General features: G+C 39.9%; 1 protein-coding gene across 12 annotated transcripts in view; it reads left to right on the forward strand.

The window, feature by feature from the left end:
- neo1a (neogenin 1a) overlaps window positions 1-25,991 on the forward strand; it is a 136,875-nt gene that overhangs the window by 50,358 nt on the left and 60,526 nt on the right. For all 12 annotated transcript variants that reach the window (XM_057333507.1, XM_057333427.1, XM_057333445.1 and 9 more), the window contains exon 2: window positions 3,988-4,305. In XM_057333507.1, the coding sequence (XP_057189490.1) occupies window positions 3,988-4,305 (318 nt within the window). The remainder of the gene's footprint in view (window positions 1-3,987; window positions 4,306-25,991) is intronic.

A 25,991-nucleotide genomic window follows, 5' to 3' on the forward strand; every position in this document is an offset into this window, starting at 1 on the left:
ACTGCTTTATATGGTGCATCCCTAGACGTATAAATGTCTCTAGCTAGTCCATTCCTAAAAGGTACCTAAATACTTTCCATACTGAATTTTCGACCACACCAAGAACTGCCAATGCAAACACTTTACAGTAGTCAGCCTGCCACTTGAAGCCAACAATCAGTTCTGACCGCTGACTCTTCTCATATGTATAGCCTGAGGTAGCAGCACACAACACTTTACTCCAGCGTATCTGTACGGTTAAGCGCTTGGCTTGTCTGTGAGTCATATACTGTATGTGTAGCAGAGCTTTAAAAGGTTAATGACCCATGAAAAGTTCTGTAAAAGAGAAGATTGAGCGTGGCTTCAGTGTCTGCTCTGGTATGGGACCAGGGAACACTAGCAGCAGATGGTTGTCAGTTTTGGCTGATGGTAAAGTGGGAGCTGGCGAGTGTGTATTGCATCTCTCCTCAAAGCGAGATCCAAACAGCCGCAAAGATGCTGATGATTAGGCATGCAGTTCATCTGACGCTGTGCTGGAGGTGCGAGTCCCTCGGTCGAGGACACGCATCACCATCTGTGAAGAACTCTGAAGTCTCTGCGCTGCTCAGAATCTTCACATCTGTGTAGCAGAGGCGCTTTCTCAAATAATTGAAAGGAGAAAAGTAAAACAAAGCAAATGTTGTGAGGTTTAAGATGCTAGACAAACCAGCGTGAGGTTTTGTGTATTCACTCTGTGTTTGTTAGCCGACCTTGTGTTAAATGCTGTATGCTGATGGGCTATGACGTGCTAAAGAAGTCTGTGAACAAAGCCAGCGTCTATTTTACAGGAATGAATCTAATCCAGATGTGTTTGTGCTGGAACTGGTATTGCCTCACATCAGTCTTAAGGAAACTATTCGAGGAAAGTCGAAAATTTGCCAGAGTTCAATTATCTTATATAGCGGTAAAACAGTCCAGCCAACAAAAGCCGCTGTTGTGAGGCTCTCAGCGCTGTTTTTGTGGAAGTTGTCCAGCGAGTCAGAATAAGTGCTTAGTTCCAGTAGACCTCTCTGAGTGGACAGAAGGTCGACCGCAATTACTGTCCACAGCCCCATGACACTTCCTATCTGACCAACACCCCAAACTCCATTACAAGAGACTTTTAAGACCGAGTGGTGGGGGAACTGTGCCCCCATTACGTAAATAGACGACAGTGAGGCTTGTGGTTGCTAATAGATGAATTAATATGCATTCCTGTGTTTATTTTGGTGATAATAAACCACAGTACTTTGAGGGGAGACGAAGTTAATCCCTGTTAACACTTAGGACGATAACTATAGTTTTTAAAATCATTGTAAATTGAAGAGAATGTCCACCCAACTATTACAATAAATATGCAAAGAAATGATATTGATAGCATCACTTTTTCCAGCTGAGGAATTATAATTTTTTGTAAAGGGTGTTTTATTTATAAACATAATATTATTGCTTGTTGGTTTATACTAGGGCTGTAGTCAAGTCCACCGTTGTCGAGTCCAAGACAGGTTCGAGTCCAAGTCAAGACCGAGTCCAGTTGAGACAGCATATCTTCTATTCTAAGATAATCATTTTCATTATTGTTTGTAATGATCAAAAAGACTATTTTATTTGACCTTAAAATAAGGTAATTTTATTTACTTTAGGTATAGCACTAGTCACAAAGCCGAAGTGTAACTTCACATTTTTTTATTGAAGTGTAACAATCCTATTCTGCCAATAGAAAATGTAACAAATAACCAGAAAACACTTGAATATGTTCCCATTCTTGAACATAAAGTAACCAGTGCATGCGTGCGCGTGTGTGCCCTGCCCGTGCTCATGCGTGTTCGATAGAGGAGCTGCCAGAAAGAGCAGAGGCCCCACGGCTCGTTTAAAAGCACGTTTTGGTGCCCATACTTAAATAACATGTTCATATCGCAATGACAATAAAAATACGATCAAGCTTATCTTGAAGCCCTACTTTCTATACTACTAACTACTTTCTAAAAATACTCAAATGCAATGCTAACTCTGAAACATGGCATTAACTTACCTCTCTTTTTGATGCCTTTGCAGGTGTCTTACAAAATTGGATGTTGTCCCACAGGTTTCACAGTTTTGTTGCAAAAAGTTTCCTTTTAAGCGCACTGTCGATAAATTCTTTATGGTTTGTAAAACCAAATTTTATTATGCCGCTGCTCGCTGACATTGTGCCTGATGAATGATTGATGCTGTTCAGTTCGTGCCGCGGACGAATCGTTCATTTGAACCGGTTCTTTATTTTAAGTGAACCGGTCGAACGTGTTCGCGTTTAGCGTCTCCCGTAAACACTAAATATTACCCACAAATTAATTCAGTTCTTCACTTTCTGGCGTGCATGACAGTCCCGAGGACTTGAACCAATATACCGGAGTTATTTAGTTACACCAACAGCACACACTGAACTGAACTGCTGTGTTAAGAGAGAACTTATGAACATGCGCTGCTCTCGTTCTTGAGTCGAGAGTCGGCAACAGTTTTCGGATCACAAGAAGCATGCTCTATCAATGTTTTGTTTTGAAGGAGAAAAATATATATATATCGCTGGACTCGGTCGAGACCGACTAGAACATTTGGCGAGTCCAATGACCAAGTCCGAGTGCAAATACCAACGAGTCCAAGACAAGTCCGAGATCATAAAAAAACATCTCGAGTCCGGACTCGAGTACTACAGCACTAGTTTATACACTAATGTAGTTAATGTTATAGTTATAATGTAGAACATATTTAATGTATTAAATTCACCTAAACTGCATAGAATTTTTGAGTTGTCTATTAAAGATGCTGTGTGTAATTTTTTGGGAGGTTCTATTGACAGAAATGCAATACAATACACATAACTATGTCTTCAGAGGTGTATAAAGACCTTACATAATGAAGCGTTGTTTTTATTACCTTAAAATGAGCAATTTTTATCTACATACGCCACGGCTCCCCTTACATGGAATTCGCCATGTTGTTTCTACAGTAGCCTTAAATGGACAAAAGGGCATTTCTTAAATACACTATCCCCTTTAGCAAAAAAATGGAAAACGTGACAGCATCTTAGTGCAGTGTCAGCCACCGTAGTGCTTCGCAAGGGAGGGTTGGAGCGAGCCGTTGATTGCAATTCACAACCGCACAGCTAGGTGCCGCTATAATTTTTCCCGCTGCCGTCACATTAAATAAGTTTCACCAGCCCTTTTATTTTTCTTCGTGTCCTGAAAACATACCATCCCCATTGAAGTGAAGGGATATGCAGTGTTCTCTTTATCAGTGTGACCTCATTATCAATGTGACCAGACATTAACCCTTGAGTTCAAACATCAGAACGATGGTTTATAGGCCTGCTCTCAGCAGCTCTTTGTAGACCTGCCATAAACAGAAGACGCCTGTCAGGAGAAGCTCAGTTGTTCTCTAGATTTAGCATTTCAGTAATCATTCAGTGCCGTATTAAAAAAAGCTAATTATTCATATCCTATCCAAGAAGTACTGAAGTTATTTATTTAAACAATGTCTCGATGACTCTAGAGGCCGAGATTTGAATAATTTATGAGGACAAATGCAAAGTAATTGCACTTACTTTGGCTTTCGCATTAGACCTGTCGGCATGAACCCCCCATTTCCTTCCAATGAGCAATAAAACAAAAAATATTCAAATGAGCTTTGATGTCCAGAGGCTCTGTTTGTAAATCTACATCTGTAATTAAAATGATTTATAATGCTCATCGCTATCCTCTCTTTCACTTTAACGTTGGGTTAGATTCTTTGCGACATTTGTAATAAAGTTTTGACATTTGAATGGATGTGTTTGGCTCTCATATGAAAGAAAACCATCCACGTGGGCTTAATTTCAATTTTATAAAGCAGTGATGCAAATACCTTCTTTTATTAAATTCTTGTCCTTTCAACCTCGGGTTCATACCTAATGTCAGCGCATCCTGCTGAGAATGAATCCCGTGCCGGTTTTAACCTCTTTTTCTTTCTCTGTAGGGTCAGCAGTGAGAAACTTCAGCCCGTTCTGGTTCTCCACTGAGCCGTCGGACACGCTAGCCGTGCGGGGAGCGCCGGCGCTACTCAACTGCTCGGTCCACGGCGAGACCCCTGCCAAGATCGAGTGGAGGAAAGATGGCTCTTTTCTCAACCTGGCGTCGGATGAGCGCAGGCAGATCTTGGCTGATGGCTCTCTCCTCATAACCTCCGTGGTTCATTCCAAACACAATAAACCCGACGAGGGGGTTTACCAGTGTGTGGCCACTATAGACACCCTGGGCACCATCATTAGCCATACAGCCAGACTCAGTGTAGCGGGTAAGACTCTCGCCGCTTCGTACGCACAGTGTGGATTGTGTTATTTCTTTTCTTTTTACAGGAAAAGAACCAGTTTTGACTTGTTTTGTCAACCACAGAAGTAGAACACAATATAAAAGAGATGCAGTGAAATCCATATATTAATTATATTGAATATTTAGATTTTTCAAATGTGATCCGAGTCTCCAAATACTAGTTGGGACTGCTGTATAATGCATTTCCCATCATGCTCCTCAGTCTTTTAACTCAAGCAGGTGCATTAGCATGTGTGTGAGGACAGAATAAAGAGAGCTGTTTGTCTGTTCTGTATCCATCCTTCAGCGTTATTGGCTGCAGGCGAGTTCAGAAGCAGTCGGGGGCGTCCTGTCCTGTTCTGACTGACAGCGCTATTGTTGTAAATGCTCTGAGAGCAGGTTTGTTTGGCAGTACAGGGGTTGCTATATTAGGCCCTTCGAGTCGAAATGAAAGTGACCTTGTTTGATTTGCAGGAGGCAAGCAGCAGGGTTTATGAGGTTGTTTGAGTTGGGACTTACCCCGGAATTCAATTTGCCGTCGGAGGCGAGAAAGGAATGCAATTAAGTTACATCAAGCCATTGCAGTCTGAGTTTTGACTGTTACCTCATTGAAATCTCTCTGAAGGGCTCCCACACCGAGGTTATCTCTGAATAGTCTGAGGCAGTGAAGGAGCACATATTGGTTTCCCCGTGGAGGTCTGTTTTGAGCGAGCTTATTATTTTTCGAAAACTGTGGGAAATGTTTATTAGGCTTTTGGTGAGGTTTTTCAGCCGTGCAAGATTGGACAAAGCATGAGGGTTTTCTGTCAAACGACGATGGTATTTTAGTTGAACGCCTAGTACAGGTCCCATAGGAACGAAACACACATTTATTTTGTATTTCAGTTGTTTCTCCTAAACAGTACTGGAAATAGAAGTCCTATTTCTTAGATTTTCCCTGCAAAAATTGTCCCCAATATTCCCACATTTGTGTCTCAAAAATATCCAAATCTGATTGAGAAACGAGACCACAAATTCTTGCACATTTTTAATTGTATAGCTGTACACAGTATGCTTACTGTATGTCATTCATTATCTTGTTTGCAATTATCAGGGATTTCTGAAGAAACACTTGAGACAAAGTTGATATTAAAAAAATATAAAAACTATAGAACGTCTCCTGAGAAGTTCTTGTGTTGGTTTGCCAATTTGGCTGATCTGACTTTGACCTCTCACATCATTACTAGACATGACTTGACCTTTGAGTCAAAGAAGGACATTAAAGGAACAGTTTACCCAAAAGAGAAAATTCTGTCTTCATTTACTCACCCTCAAGTTGTTCCAAATCTGTATGAATTAGTTTGCTCTGATGAACACAGAGAAAGATATTTGTATAATGATTGTAACAATTGTTTACTGTTGTAAACAAACACTTCTTGGCAACCATTGACTACCATAGTGGGAAGAATTGCTTTGACAATATCTTTGTTCTGTTGAACATAAAATAAGATATTTTGAAGAATGTAGGAAAGCAATCAGTTGGGGCACTTTTGACTACCATTGTCATTTTTCCTACAATGGTAGTCAATGGTGGCCAAGAATTGTTTGGTTATAAGCATTCTTCCAAATATCTTTCTCTGTGTTCATCTCAACAAGGAAATTATACAGATTTTGAACAACTTGAGGGTTGTAAATGATGACAGAATTTTCATTTTTGGCTGAACTGTTTTAACATACTTGTGGAAGTCCACCATCTTGCACTCACAATAGATGTCTATGGAGCAACCGGTGTATGATTTTGTGGTACATGTTCAGTTTGTAATAATGAATGAAATACACGTACAGAAATGCATAAAATGGAATCGAGTTAATGGAAAAGATGAACTGTGTAGGTGCGTTAGAGTAAATTGGTTTTAAATTTGTTCGGGGACACATTTATGTGGCCAAGTGTTGATGAAATGTGCATCCCCAATCAGATAACACTCCGATCAATGCGTGAGGTGACCTTGTGTAATAGACCTATTTTCCTTCAGTATATTCCTTTAATCGCTGCTTCTTTCATGTTTCATTCAATACAATATCCTGGAAAAGGGAGGTTGTTTTGTTTCAGTAGCACAAATGGTGTTTGTGCTCACATTTTTCTGTGATTTCAGACAGAAATCCGTCTACTGTGGCCGACAGGCGTGTAATCCAAAGGTTAATTGTTGCGTCTTTGCTGTGGGCCATTACAGTGCCATTGCGCCTGGAAAAAAAGTGTGGTCACCACAATTCTGCGACATCAGAATTGCAGTAGCACGCCGGCTAATGCGAGAGCAATCTTCGTGATGGATGGAATAAAACCGTGACCCTCCCTCCATCAGCCCTGTTTTCTTTAACGGCCCCTTTCCCTGTTCTCTCTAACCTCACACAGAAACAAAGGCCCTTCACTATCTCCACGCACCACCGAAGCGAAGGCCGTCACGTACGCGAGTGTGCGGGGGGATTAGTTGTGGCCTTGGCTTGGTTGAGGCTATTTGTATTCGCAGAGCGTGAGACGGCAGGGCAGAGAGCAAGACACGGGTAATGGGAATTGTCTAGCCCTTGCTGCCTCATAGCGCGCGGCATACTTTGAGCCCAACCCCTGGGGGGTGGGCTGCAGGTGGGCTGTCGAGCAGGCTGCCAAGGAGAACACCCCAAATGAAAGGCTTTGTTTGCATGCTTCTCCATCACAGGTACTCTGAAGGTGCTCTACTACAATTCACTTCTGCAATTGAACTGCTTGTGTCTCAGAATGAGAAGAGAATTTCCTCGGGCCAGAGAATTGGTTTTGTGGAATCACCGCAGTGTAGGTAGGCAGTGTGCTCTGTTATTTTACTTGCTGATTTGAGGACCAAAGAGGTTTTCTTTTTCATTTAACCTTACCCTGCTAAAACAAAAGCGCTTTGTATTTTGATGGTCTTAGTCGGTGTCCGTGCCTCACCACCTGATAAATGTCTCTCTTACAGTGATAGTTCACCTAAAAGTGAAAATTCTTCTTTTTGTGACGTGTCATTCTTATCCTGCATCACCATTCTTTCGTCTTCAGAACACAAAAGAAGATATTTTGAAAACACTGGTTACCAAACAACACTGGCCCTCATTGACTTCCATTGTGTGGACACAAAACCGCTGAGGCATTTTTCAAAATATCTTCTTTTGTGTTCCACAGAAGAAAGAATCATATATATGTTTTGAATGACATGAGGGTGAATAAATGGTGGCACTGAATCACGAGCACACAATACATCATCGCATTATCCCTGCATAACTGCTGATTCACAATAAGTTCGTGTTGTTTACATAATGCATGTATGCGCCGATTGCCAACAAAACACAGACATACGAGTTTCACTTACCACGTGTGGTTCATGTCCGGCATTTTTTAGCGCTGGGACCGTTCCATCTATCAGTTTCAAACGATCTGCAAATCCAGCGTTATATCCCCATTTATATAACATCCATCACTGAAATGCCGTGAACAAACAAACACACCTCAACTTCTCTCACTATCGCAAGAGGAACGAGCTGCAGCTGCAGGCCCACAGCGCAGCCAATCTTTACGCAGAGCAGCCAATCTTGATGGTAAGCGGGTCTTCCTATCACTCGTCAGTTGACTCGTGGGTAGGGATGCACCGATACCATTTTTTAAAGACCGAGTACGAGTACCGATATTTTTTTCTGGTACTCGCCGATACCGATACCTATAACTGATGCCTTTGTAATGTACAATAATGTTAATAAACCAGTATCTTACTGGTACATTTTATTTTTTTATTTTGTTTTTAGGTCTACTTAAATTTAAGTAATATTTTTTAATCAAGTTCTATTTTTTAAGATAAGTAGCAGAATTTTACTAGCACACTTACTTCAGTTTACTAAAGTAAACAATATACTCTGTGGTCAAATTATAAATGTTTAAGGGGGGTGGTGTGGTAAAATGTGAGTGTATTATAACTTGTTCAAGTCAACCGAACATTTATTTTGACAGGACGCCGCAAAGAGCGTTTGTTTAAGTTAACCGGACTTTTATTTTGATGATCGCCGCAAATGGTGTTTGTTTATGTGTCCGTGTCCTGGTGCAGTGAAACGCTGGCGCTGAAAGCTCCACAAGCACAATGTGTTCAGTACACGCAACCGCACCACTCTTTCACACACGGTAACGCAAAACAAGCAGAATACATATTTAAACGGTATCTGAATATTTAGTTAACTGTTACATTAGCTGTTAGCTGTTCACCGCTAATTTCTTGTTAGGAAATGCCTGGATTCCTCGATTCCGTCCGCGTTTTCCGCATTGTGGAAATCATAGGGCTCTATGTATGTCACGTGAGGTATCGGTCTTTGGTATCGGTGTGTCATTACGAGTACGAGTACATGAGCTTGGTATCGGCCGATACCGATACTGGTATCGGTGCATCCCTACTCGTGGGCATGCTATTTCTTTCGCCTTGCTGTGCTTTTCTGGGAGATTTGCCAAGTAAGGGACTGAAAAAAGTTGTTACGTAACGGTTTTTCTTGTTCTAAAAAAACTTTCCGAAAACCTATACAAACCTTGCGGGGTGTATCGAGGACAGAAATACTACGTAATACATCCAACTCGTTTTTTGACAAGTTGACCATGTTAAGCATGAGAAGCCAGCACGTTTAACATTGTAAAGAAGTCAGAATGCATGAAACAGCGTTAAATCACCCCTTTAAACCTGACTTGGGCAAATCAGCTTACCTTAAACTGTTTAAATCCTTCCTTAAATCCTAAAATGATCCAGCATGGTAATAGTTTAAAATTCTTATACATATTCAATACAGAAAAGCACAAAGAAAATCTGTGCTGTATCTCTTCAATCTTCCGCCCACTCATATATCAAAAATATTTGTTTTACTGAACGTTGAAGCTTGACAGCTGAGCGGCAGATATCATATCTCTAAATGTTAATTGACAGCTAGAACATCTCCAGCGGTTGAGGACCCTTTATTTGCTGGTTTATGGCATTCTGCCTTCACGGGGCATGTTTTGTGTCATAAACACTGATCCGGGGTCAGGATGTGACACCAATCCAGGCTCTTTATCTAACCCGCCTGAATAACCTCAGCTCAGCCGCATGCGTCCCTGTCTTTCTGTGACCTCGTCTTGTGCGGGGTCGTGTCGTTCCCTGAGCTGTCTTCTGCTCTCTCAATCAATCAGTATTTCATTTCACACATCAGACCTCTGTACAATCTTACCCAGCCTGCTGGCTGGCGCCTGGCAATGAAATTCATACGCAACACAGCTATGAATTTCAAACATACTGGAAGCATTCAGACGAATTTTGTGCTTGCTGAGGAATAGGAAGCAATGGCTTTTTATTTATTTTTGCAGGGTTTTTATTTTAAAATCTTCCAAACAACAGATGACTGTATGAGGTTATAAATCCAGTATTATAAATGTTAAATATTGCTGTCCTTCTGAAACCTTGTATCTCCATATTTCATGCGAATTTGCGAATTCGACATCTGAGGTTTCGGAAGGACAGCGACGATTTAATGCAGCATACTAAATTAAATGGTATGGTCCTTTTATTTATTTATTTTTATTTGTAGAGAGAGGTCAGGTATAGTTTGGAAAGACTGAAGCAGATTTAATATGCGTTTCCCATGAGAGCGTCACAATGCAATGTGCCAGTCTCATGTTAGACCAGATGTCTTGATTTGTATTTCTTTTTTCACCATCTTTTTGTTTCTATCCCTGTTTTTAGTTAAAATGGCTTGAAATGAATTGTGGTGTGTGATAAAATCTCACGCTCTGAAATTCATTGTGTGCTCATTTGAGTTTAAAACGCTTTATCAGCGCTGTGGTGAAGTATATCTCTGCTGTCCACACATTGAGAACGTCTCTACCGGCTGTACGTGTGTGTGCTTGTGTATGTCATTTGGAGGGTATTTTGATAAAATGGATGGGTGTGTCCTAGGACGAGTTCTGGATGGAGTTTAGGGGCTTAAGTTTAATACCTGCATTGAAGTCAGGGATATAGATGTCGCTAATGACTAATGAGCACAAAACTTTCCCATTCTGGAGGAGTAGAGAACACAACACCGTACTTGTTTCATGGTACATTTTGGCACAGGTTTGCAGTGATGTCAGCGGGGATTGTAAGCGTTTATGGCTGTCTTTGGATCGGCTCTCTGACTGCGTTTGTGGCTTTTAGCTGTGTTGACTGTGCAGGGAATTTTTAGCTTAATGCTTGTCTCTGTTTGGACTCGCTAGCAACATTTGTCTTGGTTGCTGTATTCTGCCTCCCACTTACAAAGAGGATTGGACCTAGTTATAAAAAACACAAGAACATTTTTATCAAATCTGTTTTAAAGAACTGTTCAGGTTGTTAGCAAAGGCATTGTATGTTTTTTGCTCTGAAATGCACATTAGCTGGATCGACCTGAATAAAGCATTTTAGACAAGAATATGAAGAATCTACTTTTTGAGCTGAAGAAGCAGTATTTATGACACCATTATTGTTATGAAAGCATGAACGTTTTTCACATTCATGTAAGATATTTGGAGCTGTACCTGCCTGACCGGAAAACTGCCTGAGTATGTTGCCAAGATGCCCGCTGACTGAACCAGGAGCGGTGGTTGCTCTTATATCATAAAATTCGCATTTGTTAATGTGTTGGAATCTGGGAACAGGTCAATAATATTTAGCACAGCAACCAGAGCGCATTTGCCAACTCGCATACTATTTTAAGTTCTGGTCTATATTTCATCATCTCTGGACCGACAAAGATTCTGACAGATGAAAGACGTGCCATCTACTATCCCATCTCAACCTCGTTCTGACAGATGTCTACTGCACTGTATTGTTAAAGGAAGTCTTGGTGCAGCATGTCTGAAAGCAGGAGGTCTGCAAGACCCTTTCATTTTAAATAAAAAGATTTTGTAGAGGAGATAACATAAAAATGTCCTTACTTTTTAAAGGTGATGGCACTCAAGAAGTACCATAATAATTGTTGTTTTATACTAAATAGCTAAGCTAAATAGAAACCTTTACTGGAAAGAACATTACTGGCTGGTTTTATCTAATCTTTAGCTAAGCTGGTTTTCAAAGGGTTTTGACCACTTTTTTTAGCTGGACCAGCTAGTCTTAGCGGATGAGGCTGGAAATCCAGTTGTCCCACCAAATAAAACCAGATGAACAGCTTGGGCTGGTTTTAGCTATTTTCAGCAAGGAAGACCATTTAAAGTGGTAGTTCATCCAAAAAAGAAACTTCTGTCATCATTAACTCACCCTTATGTCATTTCAAACCTCGATGACTTCTGCAGAACACAAAAGAAGATATTTTGAAGAATGTTGGCCCCTGTGGACTTGAAATGAATGGTGCTAGTCCTGTTCTGTTACCAACTTTCTTCAAATATCTTTATTTGTGTTCTGTGGAAGAAAGTCCTAAAGGTTTGAAATGACAAGAGGGTGAGTAAATGGTGACATCATTTTCAATTTTGGGTGAACTTTAAGTGCAAATGAGGCATATGGATATCTCATTTTGTGCTATGTTGAATGACTTTGATCCTTATTACAGCTCCGATTACATATGTTGTTTTCAAAGAGAAATGTTAATCAAATCTAGCTTAGGTTTCTTAGGTTATATTATATTTACTTCATTTCCAGCTGTGAACCAACGTTCCTTGTTAAAAAGACCAGTGTAGGGTAGGCCAGCATGAAGTTCATGCTAGTACAGGCTGGTTTTCGCCCAGTCTCTACTGGAACTAAAACACAACATTCAGTATTGTGTGCTGTTAGCTATGCTGGTCTTCTCAGATGCCTGAACGTTGAGACACATTAGCAGACTTAACGCTCCACAGGTTATAGCCTGATTAGTTCGAAAAATACCCCTCTGAGAATCTGCATGCTTTATCTAGCATTTGCTCGGTAAACTATCTCATTCTCTCCTCTTTAGTGGCTTTATCGTGGGGATTCATTTATCACTCATCCCTTAACACCTTTAGCCAAGGCTCTAGACAGGAATCAATCTGCGGAAATATGCGAATCTGCATAACAAAGCAACCTAGATGCACTTGATTTATTATTTGAAGTCCCTGAACACATTGGAATGCATTGTGCAATGTTCTGGAGTTTGAGATGGGATAGTAGATGGCACGTCTTTACTAGAGCAGGGCCCTTTGGCTCTTTTACCTCAGCGCTCAGCGCTGTAGTGTCATTATACCGACGGTCTCTCATCTAAAAATTGCCGCTTACAAATCCGGCTTGCTCCGGTCGCACTTGTACTCTGGGGAAATCTCTTCAGTTCGACTCTGATTGAGATGGACACAAGCCACATCATGCATCGCTGTCCTCAACCGGATTGATAGACCTTTGAACCGAATTCATTTTGATGTTCGCAGGGCTTGACGTGTTTGCTGAGAACATTGATAAGCAGTGACAGTCCTCATTGAGTGGCCAGTGATTTCTTTTGTCAATCAGCCTGGAAAATGTAGCTTTCTTTTTCAGGTGTTTTTGATGTTTTTTCTTCGAATTGAAATCTTGGCCTGCAGAGTAATCCCTGTTGGATGAAGGTGGACGTCTTGTTAGTTGACCCAGAAATAGTTTAAAGGTGACAACTGAAAAATCCAGATTTGTCGTGTTCGCAAATTGCTGTTTTGCAGCAGGCTGAGCTGTTACTGTGTATTTTATTGTCTCAAAGGTATTTTTTGGTAATCGTCTTTCTAGTTTGCTGTTTTTGAGGTACGAGTCCAATGAAACTCATTTGTTGACAGCAGGGGCCGGTTGCATGAACTGCTTATACTAGTTTTAGAAGAAAACGTCAAATGTTTTTTTTTTTAAATCAGTTACATAAAAAGGTAGATTGGGCTAATTGAAATAGGAAAAGTAAGACTGATTAGTCTTTTTAGTTAGATTAGTTTCATTCTGTGATATTCCAACAATTTTTCTACCAATTTTCAAATAAAAATATTGTTTCTTTTTGCATTTATTTGCAGAAAAACAGCTCTGTATTTTTTCAGACCTTGATTACTGCAAAGAAAGTTTATATTACCTTGGTTTTGTCACAGTTTTCATGCGTCTTATCATGCTGTCGGTCTTTCATGTTGCTGTTTGATGACTTTGTCACTCCTGAGGTTTGATTTTGTTGAAATTCAACAGACACTAGACAGAATGACCACAATACATATAGAAATGCTGAAAATTTGGAATGGTCTCTTAATTTTTTTCATGGCTGTAGATAGTGACTAAAAAATTAATCGACACATAAATTATAATATCATAAAGATTTGCATATTGAAGCAGTTGCCAGGCAAGTGATTTGAGTGGTTGTTTTTGTATTCTGGAAAATTGCCTTGACACTGCTGAGCGGTTGATAATGACATTGCAAACTGGTTTCTAGGGTGTTGCTAAGCTGTTTCTTGCGTGTGAAAATAAAGAGTTAATCAATTGTTTGGGTGTGCTGGGTGAATCCAATTTTCAGTAATAGGGCTAAACTGTTTTTAAGGTTTAGTCCTTTTCCAAATCTTATGTTGATATAAAATCAGGAATTTTTGTTTGTCGAAGACTTTTGTATGTAGGTGGTAAATTCCTGTTTACATGTCAAAGCAGATCCAGGCACCATGGTCAACCATTCAGCCCCAGATGCCATCTGTATGAAACCAGCGGCTTTTCAGCTTGTTTCTATGCAGTAGCGTTATTTGCTCAGACTGAATGCTCTTTCTTTTCAATTCTTCATTATCAGAGTATTTGGCATATGTCCGTGTTTTTCAGCCTCCGACTTTTCACTCTAAGCGTTATTGATTCGTCTTCGCCACCGGCGAAATCAAAACAATTCGAACCCGGTGCTGTTTAGTAGCCTTTAGCGGGAGGCTCATTTGTATTTATGTCACAGCTTTGTCTAGAAAACATCTCGATGCTGGCCGCAGATTCAAAGTGTCACTCAAAACTAATAAAAGACGGAGAGGCAGGCGCTGTTGCCACGATACGCGTCCTTCTCTCAACAGCAGCAGGGGAGTGAACGCTTGCAGGAATCAAGTCGACAGCCGATTCTCACTCTCTATGAAATAAATCCGGTTTCCAAGTTGGACGTGCTTGTTAGGCCCTGCTTGAAACAGGCTCTTAAAATGACTGCTTACTTTAGCTCAAGGTCCTTGTTTCACCAGTGTGCTCTGAACCCTGTGTGCTTGGGCCCTGGGGAGAATGGAGGAATTTCTCCGCTGGTTAACTAACGTCCATCAGTATGTAGTGAACAAATTGTGTCCAGGATTTAGATTTAGCCTCTGGCTACATGCCCACAGGCCACCCACAGTCCATTCACAACCTGATTCGGAGTTATTTACTTTTTTTTTTTTTAAAGTAATTTAGAAGAATGCATATGATTAATGCTTGTTAATGGAGCATTAACAGCTAACTGATAAGATTTGAATGTAGAAATACTATTTACTTCAAATCGAATGAGCGAGGGTGTGTGTGTGACACTTAAAATAACTACAAATTAAAGGTCCAGTGTATGAAATTTAGCAGCAACTCCACCTCAACCTTTCGAAGCACTACGGTGGCTGACACAGCCCTGTTGAAAAAACAGCATATGCTGGTTTGGTATGTTTTGTTACTGGTTTGTGCTGGTTTAAACTGGTCATGTGCTGGTTTAAGCTGGTTCTTAACTGGTTTAAGATGGTCAAACCAGCATCAAAACACACCTAACCCAGCATATGCTGTTTTTTTTCAACAGGGAGGACTAAGATGTCTTCACGTTTTCGCTTCTTTGCCGAAGGAGATAACATATTTACGAAACTCACTCTGTACTCACTCGTGTAAGGGGACCCCCGGTGTATGTAGATAGAAATGGCTTATTCTAAAGTAATATTAACATAACACTTCATTATGTAAGGTCTTTATACACCTCTAAAGACAAAGTTATGTGTTATATTGTATTTCTGTTAACAGATCCTCCCAAGAAGTACACATTGGATTGGACCTATAATGTAAAGTAAACAAGCAGAATTGTGTATTTCGTCTTGAGTTATGATGGTATCTTATTACATTTTTAAGGGAAAATACATTCTGGTTACCACATTTACACAAATTTCATTGTTTTGTTGTTGGTTAGTTCCATATTGTTTCAGTCTTGGTTAGCGTTAGTGCTGAAGGTAACAGCATGTAAAAAGAATGAATGATGGTTGGTCACTTTACATATCGGTCGTACAGCTTTCCTGTGTAGGTTTCCAATTTTCATTCTGAATGTGAAGTGCTGTGTAGATATAGGGTGTTGGAGTGTTTGGAGACGTAAACATTCCTGTTTTTCTCAGCTGCCTTGTGTTCACGCTCACGTAACGCTGTGGTTGAAGGGCCCCTGCAGCTGCACTTGTGTTTGCGCCGTATAGCCTCACACCTCACAGGAAGAACCTGTTTGGACTAGTCGGATATGAAAAAACAGTACTGGAGGGGCATGTTTGAGACGTGTAAGTGGAGCCTGCACCACTAGAACTAGAAAAGGGGGCTTTATCACTAAGCTAGTGTCAGTCACTGACTGTCTCTCGCTCTGAAATAAATCATGCAGGCGCTCACATGTGGGCGCTAGGTGTGATATTCCAAACCGGAGGGAATTTGTATTGCTCATATGTTCCAGTTTTATAGATCTGGAGATTCATTTGATTCCTTTTGTATAATTTGTCTTATGCCTTAAAATGCCTATAGGAAAAATGTTAGCACAAATTAGGCAATTGTTGGCATACGGTAATCTTTGAAAGTTTGAAAATGAATGTGGATGGCAAAGCTCAGAAGATTTGGTGTGTGAAAGAATTAGATTTTTATGGCTGTGTGGGATATACTGTGATATCTTTTTTAATGATGGACACGTGAGATTTCTAGGGCGATAGAAATCTCTTATTCTAGGATATTGGTTTGTCCAAAAAACAATGCTATAGCCAGTTATTCCACTCTGAAATGTGCTTTCCGTGCCGGAATGTCTGTTTTTGTTTTGGTCCGTGTGACCCCGCCCACTGACGATTTACCCACTAATGGTTGGCGACAATCACAGCATATTGCGGGTCTGAGCAGATTCCACCCTTTCCGGTACTATTACGTTGCAAACTTTGAAGTTTTACTATATTATTTTACAACTTACGAGGAGTAATATGCAATTTTATTACGGTTATTTAAACGAGACCGCAATATGGCCCCCGTAAATGCGACCTCCGGAGGACGCAACCTCTGAAACGAGCTGCTGATTGAGTTATATTTGCAAACAACAAACCACTGCAAACGTATAATTGATTAGATAAATTTACAGTGTAAGAGTTTATGCTATCCATTACACTCCTGTAAGTGTCTGGCAGCTCCTGTGAGCTCGAGTCTGAGGAGGGGCGGGGAAAAAACCAATATTTTGAATTTGGACTGCGATACCAAGCTCAACCGCTAGGTGTCAATGTTACATACGTCTCCTTTAAAGGGATAGCTCACCAAAAAAAACATTTTTTAATTGTTTTCTTACCCTCATTTCATTTCAAATCTGTATGTATTACTTGCATTCTTCTAGAGAACACAAAAGAAGATACTTTGAAGACTGTTGGTAACCAATCCACATTGACTTCCATTGTATTTGTATGGACACCAAGACATTTCTTAAAATATCTTCTTTTGTTTTCCACAGAAGAAAGAAATAGTCATATACGCATTTCAAATGACACGAGCGTAAATAAATGATGACAGTTTTGGGGTGAACTATCCCTTTAAACTCTTTCATGTCAAAAAGAAAATTAAGATCTCTGTAATTTGTCTTTATTAAGAATCATTTCAATCATCTCAATCTCAAGTTTTTGTTCACAATCAATTGAGTTTTTTTCACTTGTTAATTTAACCCACACAGATATCAATATGCTCTTGATAAGCAGGCGCTGTGTGCCGCTCTGCTTTGCCCGGAGGAAAAAATGAATGCACAAATTTCACACTGATCTCGCACCCTCGGTTTTGCAGGTGTCTGGACTAAAGAGGCTTATTATTCATACTCCAAGTGTAGAAGTGAATAGTGAACTGGAGGGAGGCTCAGCTGTTGCTGTGGAATCACACTGTGTCTGTCACCTCTGGCTCAAACTCTCTGTCCCGATTTCACAGTGTGGGCGGAGCTGTCTGGAGGCGGGGCAGAGCAGCAGACCCGCCACAAACACCCCGTCAACTCTGACGCCTTTTTTCCTTTATCCCCGCTGACGGGCTCCTCAACTCTGGCCAATTCACTGATCATAGAGTCATCTCTCATTTATGTGTGACTGTTTGAAGCTCTGCATCTGTTTAGCGTGAACGGGCTGAAAAAAAACGAAGCGGGTGGACTATTGTTCAATGTGCCAGTTTGCTGGGAGGCATTAAGCAAGACGCATCCAACAAGTCACAGTCTGATAAAAACACCTGCCTCAGTGTGCTAATGTATGTGGGGATTGGATGGCAATTAAATAGATAAAAGTTGAACAGACTGAAGGATGTGTTTGAGTCTTTTCACATGTAAGAATATGCAAAATTATTCTTTAGTGTCGCATGCCAGCGTAGGCCTAACATTGACGGGATAGTTCACCCAAAAATAAAAATCATCATCATTTATTCACCCTCAATTCATTTGAAATCTGTATATGACTCTTTCTTCTGTGAAAAACAAAAGAAGATATTTTGAGTAATGTCTCAGTGGTTTTGTATTCATGAAACGGAAGTCAATAGTTTTGGTTTTAGTTGATTTATTTATATAGCACAACACAACAACAGTTGTTGAACCATTGTGCTTTACAAATATATTTTTTAAGATAAATAGTAAAAATAAAAAATAGGGGTCAGTGTTGTTTAGAAAGGGATGAATGATGAAATAAGTGTCATTTTATGTATGACCTGTCCCTTCAACACTCCAAATTAAAGAATGGATTGGCTTTAACATAATAAATACATAAATATTTGATCACGTACTAGGTAGTTGAAGAGTAACTTTTACAGAATCGCAAAAGTTTTATTTTCTGTTGAGGCAAGGCGCTATTAGCTTTGTAACAGTTTTCATCCAGTGGATTGTAAAAGTAGCACGAAAAGTAAAAATTATTTTGGGGCTTGAGGAGAGTTTTGAGCTGTATCTAGAGACCAGAAAATCATACACTTGGATTGTTCATACTTGGCACAGCCCTAATAGATCTTTTTTTGGTGACAAGTGGTATTTTGCTTAGAGACTGGCTTAAATATGATGCTACGAGTGAGACAATGTCTTGCGCTGTTTGCTGCCAATATACAGTTAAGAAAAAAGTGAAATCTTTTTATTGTCTTATAAACAATTGGAAGTAGATTTCAGTGGCTGACAAGTTTTATTCCCATGCTAAAAATCTAGTACACCAATACCACCCCCATCTTTCTGCATACCAACTTCCACTCCACTTTGGTCTTCCTCTTAACCGACTGAGACTGAGCATACTGATGCTCTGAAAGCAAAGGTCAGAGATCTTCACAATAGCCTGTGCTGATAGCGAGAGAGATGCACACAGACACAAAGAGCAACGGGTTACTTCTGCTTCGGTTTATCACGGCATCTATCAGCAGCTGTCGGAGGCTGAGTGCATTAATCAGATTTGCTGGTGTGTCATCTGCGGGGTGCTGACTGCATTAGGCAGGTGATGAGGGGGCCGCACTCTCCTCATTGGCTGAAGCACAGACTTCGAGTGGACTAGGGGTCCTCGGAGGCTTTGATTGGCAGGTCCTTTCACAGTTTTGTTGAGCCGGTGCTACAGAGTGTGCTCGGGTGAGCTCCAGAGAGGTGTCCGATAAGAGAAGAGGCACAAGTTCCTGGCATCACATTTATCAGCGTTTTGTAATGCGATCGGCATCTTGCTGCGACGGTGCCATCTCCCTTGGCAACGACCTCTCGTGAAGGTCAGGGTAACTGAGTGAGGAGGCAAGTTGCTTAAGGTAAAATGTGTCATTTTAATAATGTTGAAGCAAATGTAATTGTCATTCATTGTCTCAGACACAACTCAATCAGACCTCCTGTGCAGAGTATCCGTTGCACCTGCTCTTACATCTTATTTCCCATAGGAATATATCAGATCACAAGCGAGTTCTCTTTCATATCTCAATTGTTTCCTTTGACAGTAATGAGGAAATTAAGACTTTTATCTCTTCACTTTTTGTCTTCAGAAGGTCTTCTTGCCCAAAGTCAATTTCAGTGCTTATTCTTCCAAGAGAGCGTCATAAAGTTTAGCATATCCATGTTAATATCATAGCTTTACTGAATGTTAACAGTTTTTTTTTTCTGTGTAATTTGAGCCTTTAGCAGCATAAACAAAATTGTATAAAAATGTTTTTATGCATTCTCTCTGATGTCTGTAATACAAACAGGTATTCCCGCCCCAAACTCAACCTACAAATGCCTTAATAATAATCTGTGAATATCAAGTTAACATAAAAAATTACTTTTTAATGATTTTTTTTAAGGAACACCTGAAAAACGTTTCGAGTTTAATTAAACACACCCTCAAGTCTTCTGAGCTAGCCAAAGAGCAACCACTGAGCAATACAAGCAGAGCTTCAGCTTCAGTTTTTACACACACTAATAATTATGAGGATTTTTTTCTGTCTGTGTGGTCTGTATTCCAGACATATCTTCAGGGCATAAAGGAATAGTGTGTTTTCATGCACTCATCTGTATGGAAATACAAGATCAAACAGAAGCCCCTCCCCTTTACCAGAGCGGGTCAAACTCTTTCTGTGATTCTTGTCACTGCTGATACATTTTTTATACTTTTTGTTTTGGTGTTGGTATTTTTTATTCCTTAAAAAATATTTAAAAAATGCAGCAGGGATGTCAGAAGGACCAGTGCAATTTAAATCTGCAGTTTTATTGTAACACTGTTCTTCTATTTTTGCATTTGGCAGGTACGTTTATGCAAATTGACTTAATGTGCAGTTAAGCTACTGTGTACAGTACATTGGATATCTGGTGTACATTTTCTGTACACTAGGAAAATATATGACTATGGCATTGCTTTGGTCATTCTTTACCAATAGTACACTACATGTATGAACATTTTATTTCATAGCATCTTGATTAATAATCATTTGACTAACTGTTGGTATTAAAATAACATTTTAATTGTATTAATCTTTGGGAATTAGTCTCTAGACGGACCTATGGACCACTTTGCAAGATGTAAACATTGTGTGTTAAAGGAAAAGTACATCTCAAAATCAAAATTGTTATTGTTATTTTTTACTCGCCCACATGACATTTAACATGTTTTAATTTTCGGAACACAAATAAAGATATTTTAGGTGACATCCGAGAGATTTCCAGGCCTCCTAGACATCATGGTTATAGTTGTTGTTGTCAAGGTCCAGAAAACGACTAAAGACATCGTTAAATTAGTCCATCCGCTCACAGTGGCTCAATTGAATTTTTTTGAAGTGACGACAATACTATATGTGAAAAACAAAACAAAATAACGACTTTAATCTATATATTCTCCTCTGTTTTATCAGTCTATGGTGCGCGTTCACAAGAGGACTTCGACACATGCGCATTCGGTCTTCCTCAATATCGAAATCGTCAGACATTTTGCGAATATCAGCTTACATACACCGTGCGTCTGCTTGTAAACACAGAGTTGCGGGTTGTCGGGTAAGAACGCTGGCGTCTGCCCCCACCGAATGCGAATGCATCGAAGTGCTCTCGTGAACGCGCACCATAGACTGACATGACAGAGGAGAATATATAGATTAAAGTCGTTATTTTGTTTTGTTTTTCGCACATATAGCATTCTCGTCACTTCAAAAAAAAATCAATTCAGCCACTATGAGCGGATGGACCAATTTAACGATGTCTTTAGTACTTATAACAACTATAACCATGAAGTCTATGAGGAGGCCTGGAAATCTCTCGGATGTCACCTAAAATATCTTTATTTGTGTTCCGAAGACGCCGGGAGGTCTTAAAACATGTTGAACGTCATGTGGGTGAGTAAAAAATTACACAATTTTGATTTTGAGATGAAATGATCCTTTAAAAAACTGAAACAGGAAGTTCTTCAAGACCATTGTTGAACCAGCGTTGTTCTGAAGTGGATGTAATTGTTTACTAATTTACGTAACATTGTGGTCCGCTGTTTTTGGAAATATGCTTTATGGAAATTGTTTTGGTGTGGTCATATTACAGCTGATGGTCAGAGACAGAACTTACTATATCATATCAAAAATGTACTCGGTAGACCATTTATAGTTGTGCCATCTTAGCACTTAATGTAAAGGCGACTGGGTTTATAAATACGATACATCTCAAAGTATTGTTAGTATGAAAGTGCAGGTTGTGTCCAGTCAAATTCTGTCCTCAGTATGAACCTACAGTTTCAGTGTGGTATTGTGTTACACACATGTGATCTCTGACATTGATGCAGCGCTATATCACAATGGGAGAGATGTTTTAATGTGTTAGATTTGTAATCAGGCGGCCCCGTGGGAACGCAGCGTTCATTCACTAATGTGTGTGCCCGTTATCAATTCACTTTTATTGGTCGCTGCTGGGAAACAGAGCTGAAATATAACCGCATACAGTGACGCTCATCTTTATGCAAGTGGAACTCTATCGTTAGATGGACAGAAACCAACATCAGCAGATAAACATCTTATTCATTTTGTTGCTCTAATGTTAAGTTTCATAAACAAATCCAGGGCAACAGATCTGCTGTAGGCTAATTTGTGTCAAATATCTGATATATCTGATATTTTCTGCACGTCAGACGGAAGAGTCTCAACATCCCTGCTGGGAAATCCAGCTAAAACCAGTTTAATTGGTAGCTGAATTTACATGGGTTTACAACTGTTCTACATCAAATATATATTATATATCTGTTTTATTTTTGGATATCATGACGTCAAAGTAAAATCACTGTGCTGCTGTTGTAATCGCTCAAAATTAAGAGGTTTGGTTAGTTTTAAAACCATATGCCAGGGCTTTCCACACCATTTCAAACCCGGCAGAGAAGATCTTTCAGACCATTACGAAAGTATGTGTTCATGCTTGTAAGACTCATGCAAAATTTACAAGCTGGGAAAGCTGACATGCATGTCTCTGACAGATTCCCGATGAACTGGGTCACGTTATGGCTAGCAGTTGTTTTTCCTCTTAGCTATTCCTAAGTATTCTAGATGTTTTTTGAACTGTTGAATTCTGGAACTTAACATCTCTAGTTTGGAAAGAAACATGTTAAAGGTCCAGTGTATGAAATTTAGCGGCATCTAGCGGTGAAGTTGCGAATTTCAACCAACGGCTCACTCCACCCCTCCGGCATCCCTTTCGAAGCACTACGGTGGCAGACACAGTAATAAGATGTTGTGACGTTTTCGCTTCTTTCCCAAAGGAGATGACATATTTACGAAACACGCTCTGTAGAACATTTTGTCCATTTAGGGCTACTGTTGGAACAACATGGCGAATTCCATGTAAGGGGACCCGTGGTGTATGTAGATTAAAATAGCTCATTCTAAAATAAAAAAACATAACTAGCTTCATTATGTAAGGTCTTCATACACCTCTGAAAACACAGTTATGTATATTATATTGCATTTCTGTCAATAGATCCAAAAAATGACACATCGGACCTTTAAAGGTAAAAGTAAACGGTAAAGTGCTGTAAAAATGAAAATGTGCTATAAATTAGGATTAATGTAGATTGCGCCTCATTTACAGTCTAAACCATGTGATAAGACACATTTTAATATTATGATAATAAATTTAGTAGTAACTCATGTGCGCACCCATATTTTTCCACCTCATCATTGGTGACCTTTCCTGAGAATGACCGTGGTACAAGTTAGCCTATTTATTTATTCGTCCTTGCTTGAGATGGAGGTTTTATTTGCTTGCTTTATGAACTGCAACCACTTTGTTTACTGCTGTAGCTTGAGCCCGCTGCAGTGACGTCTGTCTGCTTGTTTTCCTCCCAGACCATCTCAACCTCGGATTTATCTTCTCATACTCGCATTTAACAGCGTCTGTAAATCCTGCTCAGCGCATATCTCTCTCTGTAGGCCTCTTGTGTGAAAAAACTGCCACAAAATGGACGGAACCGCTGGTTTGTGAGCCTGGAAATTTCTGGAGCTTTTTTAGAAGCTGCCTCTCGCCTCTAAGACCTAATAAAGAATAGTATCCGTAGAGTTGACGCAGTGGCTTGCCATTGTGAACGAGCATCAGCCCAGCGGGGCAGAGGAGACCTTATAGCCACTCGCATTCTTTAATCAGTTTGTGGAGAATAAATAGGGGCCGGGGCCCCATTAACGGGACACTGGGGGTCCTGAAGGGGCCCCTGATTTGAGGTGGCCTGTTTTCCTTTGCAGGCTTTATGCTTTGGTTAGAACTTCTAACCACACAATCGATCTGTTTAGTGCTAACCTGTATTGGCCATAGATTCATTCTTCAGAGACGTGCTGTGAACAAACTTCTGTGAAATCACTCAACTGTCTGGCCAATAAACTATGGTGGCTCTGTCGATCCAAATCTCCTGTTTGTGTGTCTGTACTCATGCCCGGATCAAACCACTGAGATGGAAGGGATGGTGATGTGTGTGTTTGTGAATCTTTAACTGGACTCAGTGTGTCTGTTAGTGTGTGTGAGGTCCAGCAAGCGAAACGCTCTTTCCCATGTTGCATCTACACCAGCATAATGAATCACTCAACAAATGTTGCTCTTGGACTGTTAGGGTGGAAAGGTTGAGACAGAGGTAGAATATAACCCTAGAGTTCCCATTGCGACCGAAACACATCGCCTGATCTTGAAACTACAGTGTGAAGAAAGATTTGCTTGTTACTGAAGGCCAGGGGGCACAATTTTTTTTAATATTGTTTCAATATATTTGTCTATTATCCTAAATGTGTGCTCTCACTGAGCGTGTGTGTGTGTGCGTACTTGTCTGTGTACGTACGTGTGTGTGTGTGTGTGTGTGTGTGTGTGTGTGTCTCTGTGTCTGTGTGTGTTGGTGCGTGTGCGTGTGCGTGTTGTGTGTGTGGAGTGTTTTGTGTGTGGGTGTGTCTGTCTTCTGTGTTTTCAACCTTTTCTTGTTTTTGCAAACTTTGATTGTTTTGCTTGTAGTCAATGTGTCTCATGTACAGCTGCTTTGTAACAATGAAAATTGTAAAAGCGCTATATAAATAAAGTTGAGTTGAGTTGAGTCTATACAAATAAATGTATATATGTGTATATGCATACATTTAATGCAACATTTTTTATTTTTTTATTACAATATTACATTTATTATTACAGTTTGTAGAGCTATATATATATATATATATATATATACATACATACATACACAAGTGTATATATATATATATATATATGTCTCTGTGTACACACACACGCACGCACACACACACATATACACACACGCACATATATATACATACACACATTTAATTCTATACATTGTATGTACAACAAATGCTATTGAAATACTGAAATTTCCTTTTTTCTAAAACTTGTAAAATTCCATGCTGGGTCTTTCATAAACATATTTAAGCAATGACACAAAATAAATGTTAAATGAGTGTTTTGACCCAGTTGAACTGATTCAGTACTCCTATGTCTCTCTGTATATACTCACATAAATAATTGCTACTAAAATCTGTATTTTATGTCCATTTATTTAATTAGAAAGTAGTCGTGCAACAAGCAGAATAATGTACAGTCAGCTAGGCATCATCTTGTTAGCGATTATTTTGCCTGACTGTCCATTACTGCTTACATTCTAAACATTCCATATATCTGCCAGCCGTAATGAAGGCTGTTGTTTTGTTCTTTAACAAAGATACCTGAACGCTCTCGGATAGAAAAGGCTTAAAATGAGAACTCTCTCTGAACGTTTTCTTTAAGAGTATGAAAGCTGTTCTGTACTAAAAGCCTGATGTTGTATATAGTTTATAAGGGGATTAAAAGCCCACAGCGTGCTCTGTGAAACCCTTCTCCCGGCCGTTATAAAGCACAGCCTGTGGAGATGTATGAATGCTGCTCTGTGTTCACTCAGAGCCTGTGGCTGATAGCATCTCTCACTGCAGGCATTGAGAGAGAGAGAGAGGCAGGCAGGCATGTGTGCAGCAGACCAGTGCCACACAAAGGAATCTCCATCACTCCTTTCTTTTAGTCTCTCACAAAGACATTCTGATGTATGGCTTTCATTTGCCTGCGTGGAATCCATAGGTGTCTGTCTTGACACATGAAGTTGTGTGCTAATGCTCTAAAGCAGTTCTGTGTGCGTCAGACACCGCAGAGAAACTCAATGTTTTTTTTTATAAGCTCAGTGGATTTAATGGAGGTCATGGTTGTCCATATTAGAGTATGTTGCACCATTTCTGAAACTCTTAAGAAGAAAATAAACAAGATATAAATGACAGATAGCAGAAAAAAGCTAAAAAATGTCATTGTCAAATGTAGCTGTGATAACTCGTCCCTGGAAGGATGGATAGGTAACGTATATGAGATCAAGTTGAGATATCCGAGATTTGATCGGAGAGTATTGGCGAGGAGAGACATGTGACATTACTAGGATCTTTTCTTAGAGAATAATGCAGGAGCTCTATGCGCTGTTAATGTCATTGGTTTTTTTCCAAACATTTCTGTTCTAACGCCCCAGTGATCTTATTTAGTCTATAGCTGCAGACTTTATTCCAGGATTTGGCACAAAGCCGAACTGTTTTCAGGGACCAT

The sequence above is a fragment of the Triplophysa rosa genome, linkage group LG1 (assembly GCF_024868665.1).
Source record: "Triplophysa rosa linkage group LG1, Trosa_1v2, whole genome shotgun sequence".
Classification (NCBI taxonomy): Eukaryota; Metazoa; Chordata; class Actinopteri; order Cypriniformes; family Nemacheilidae; genus Triplophysa; species Triplophysa rosa.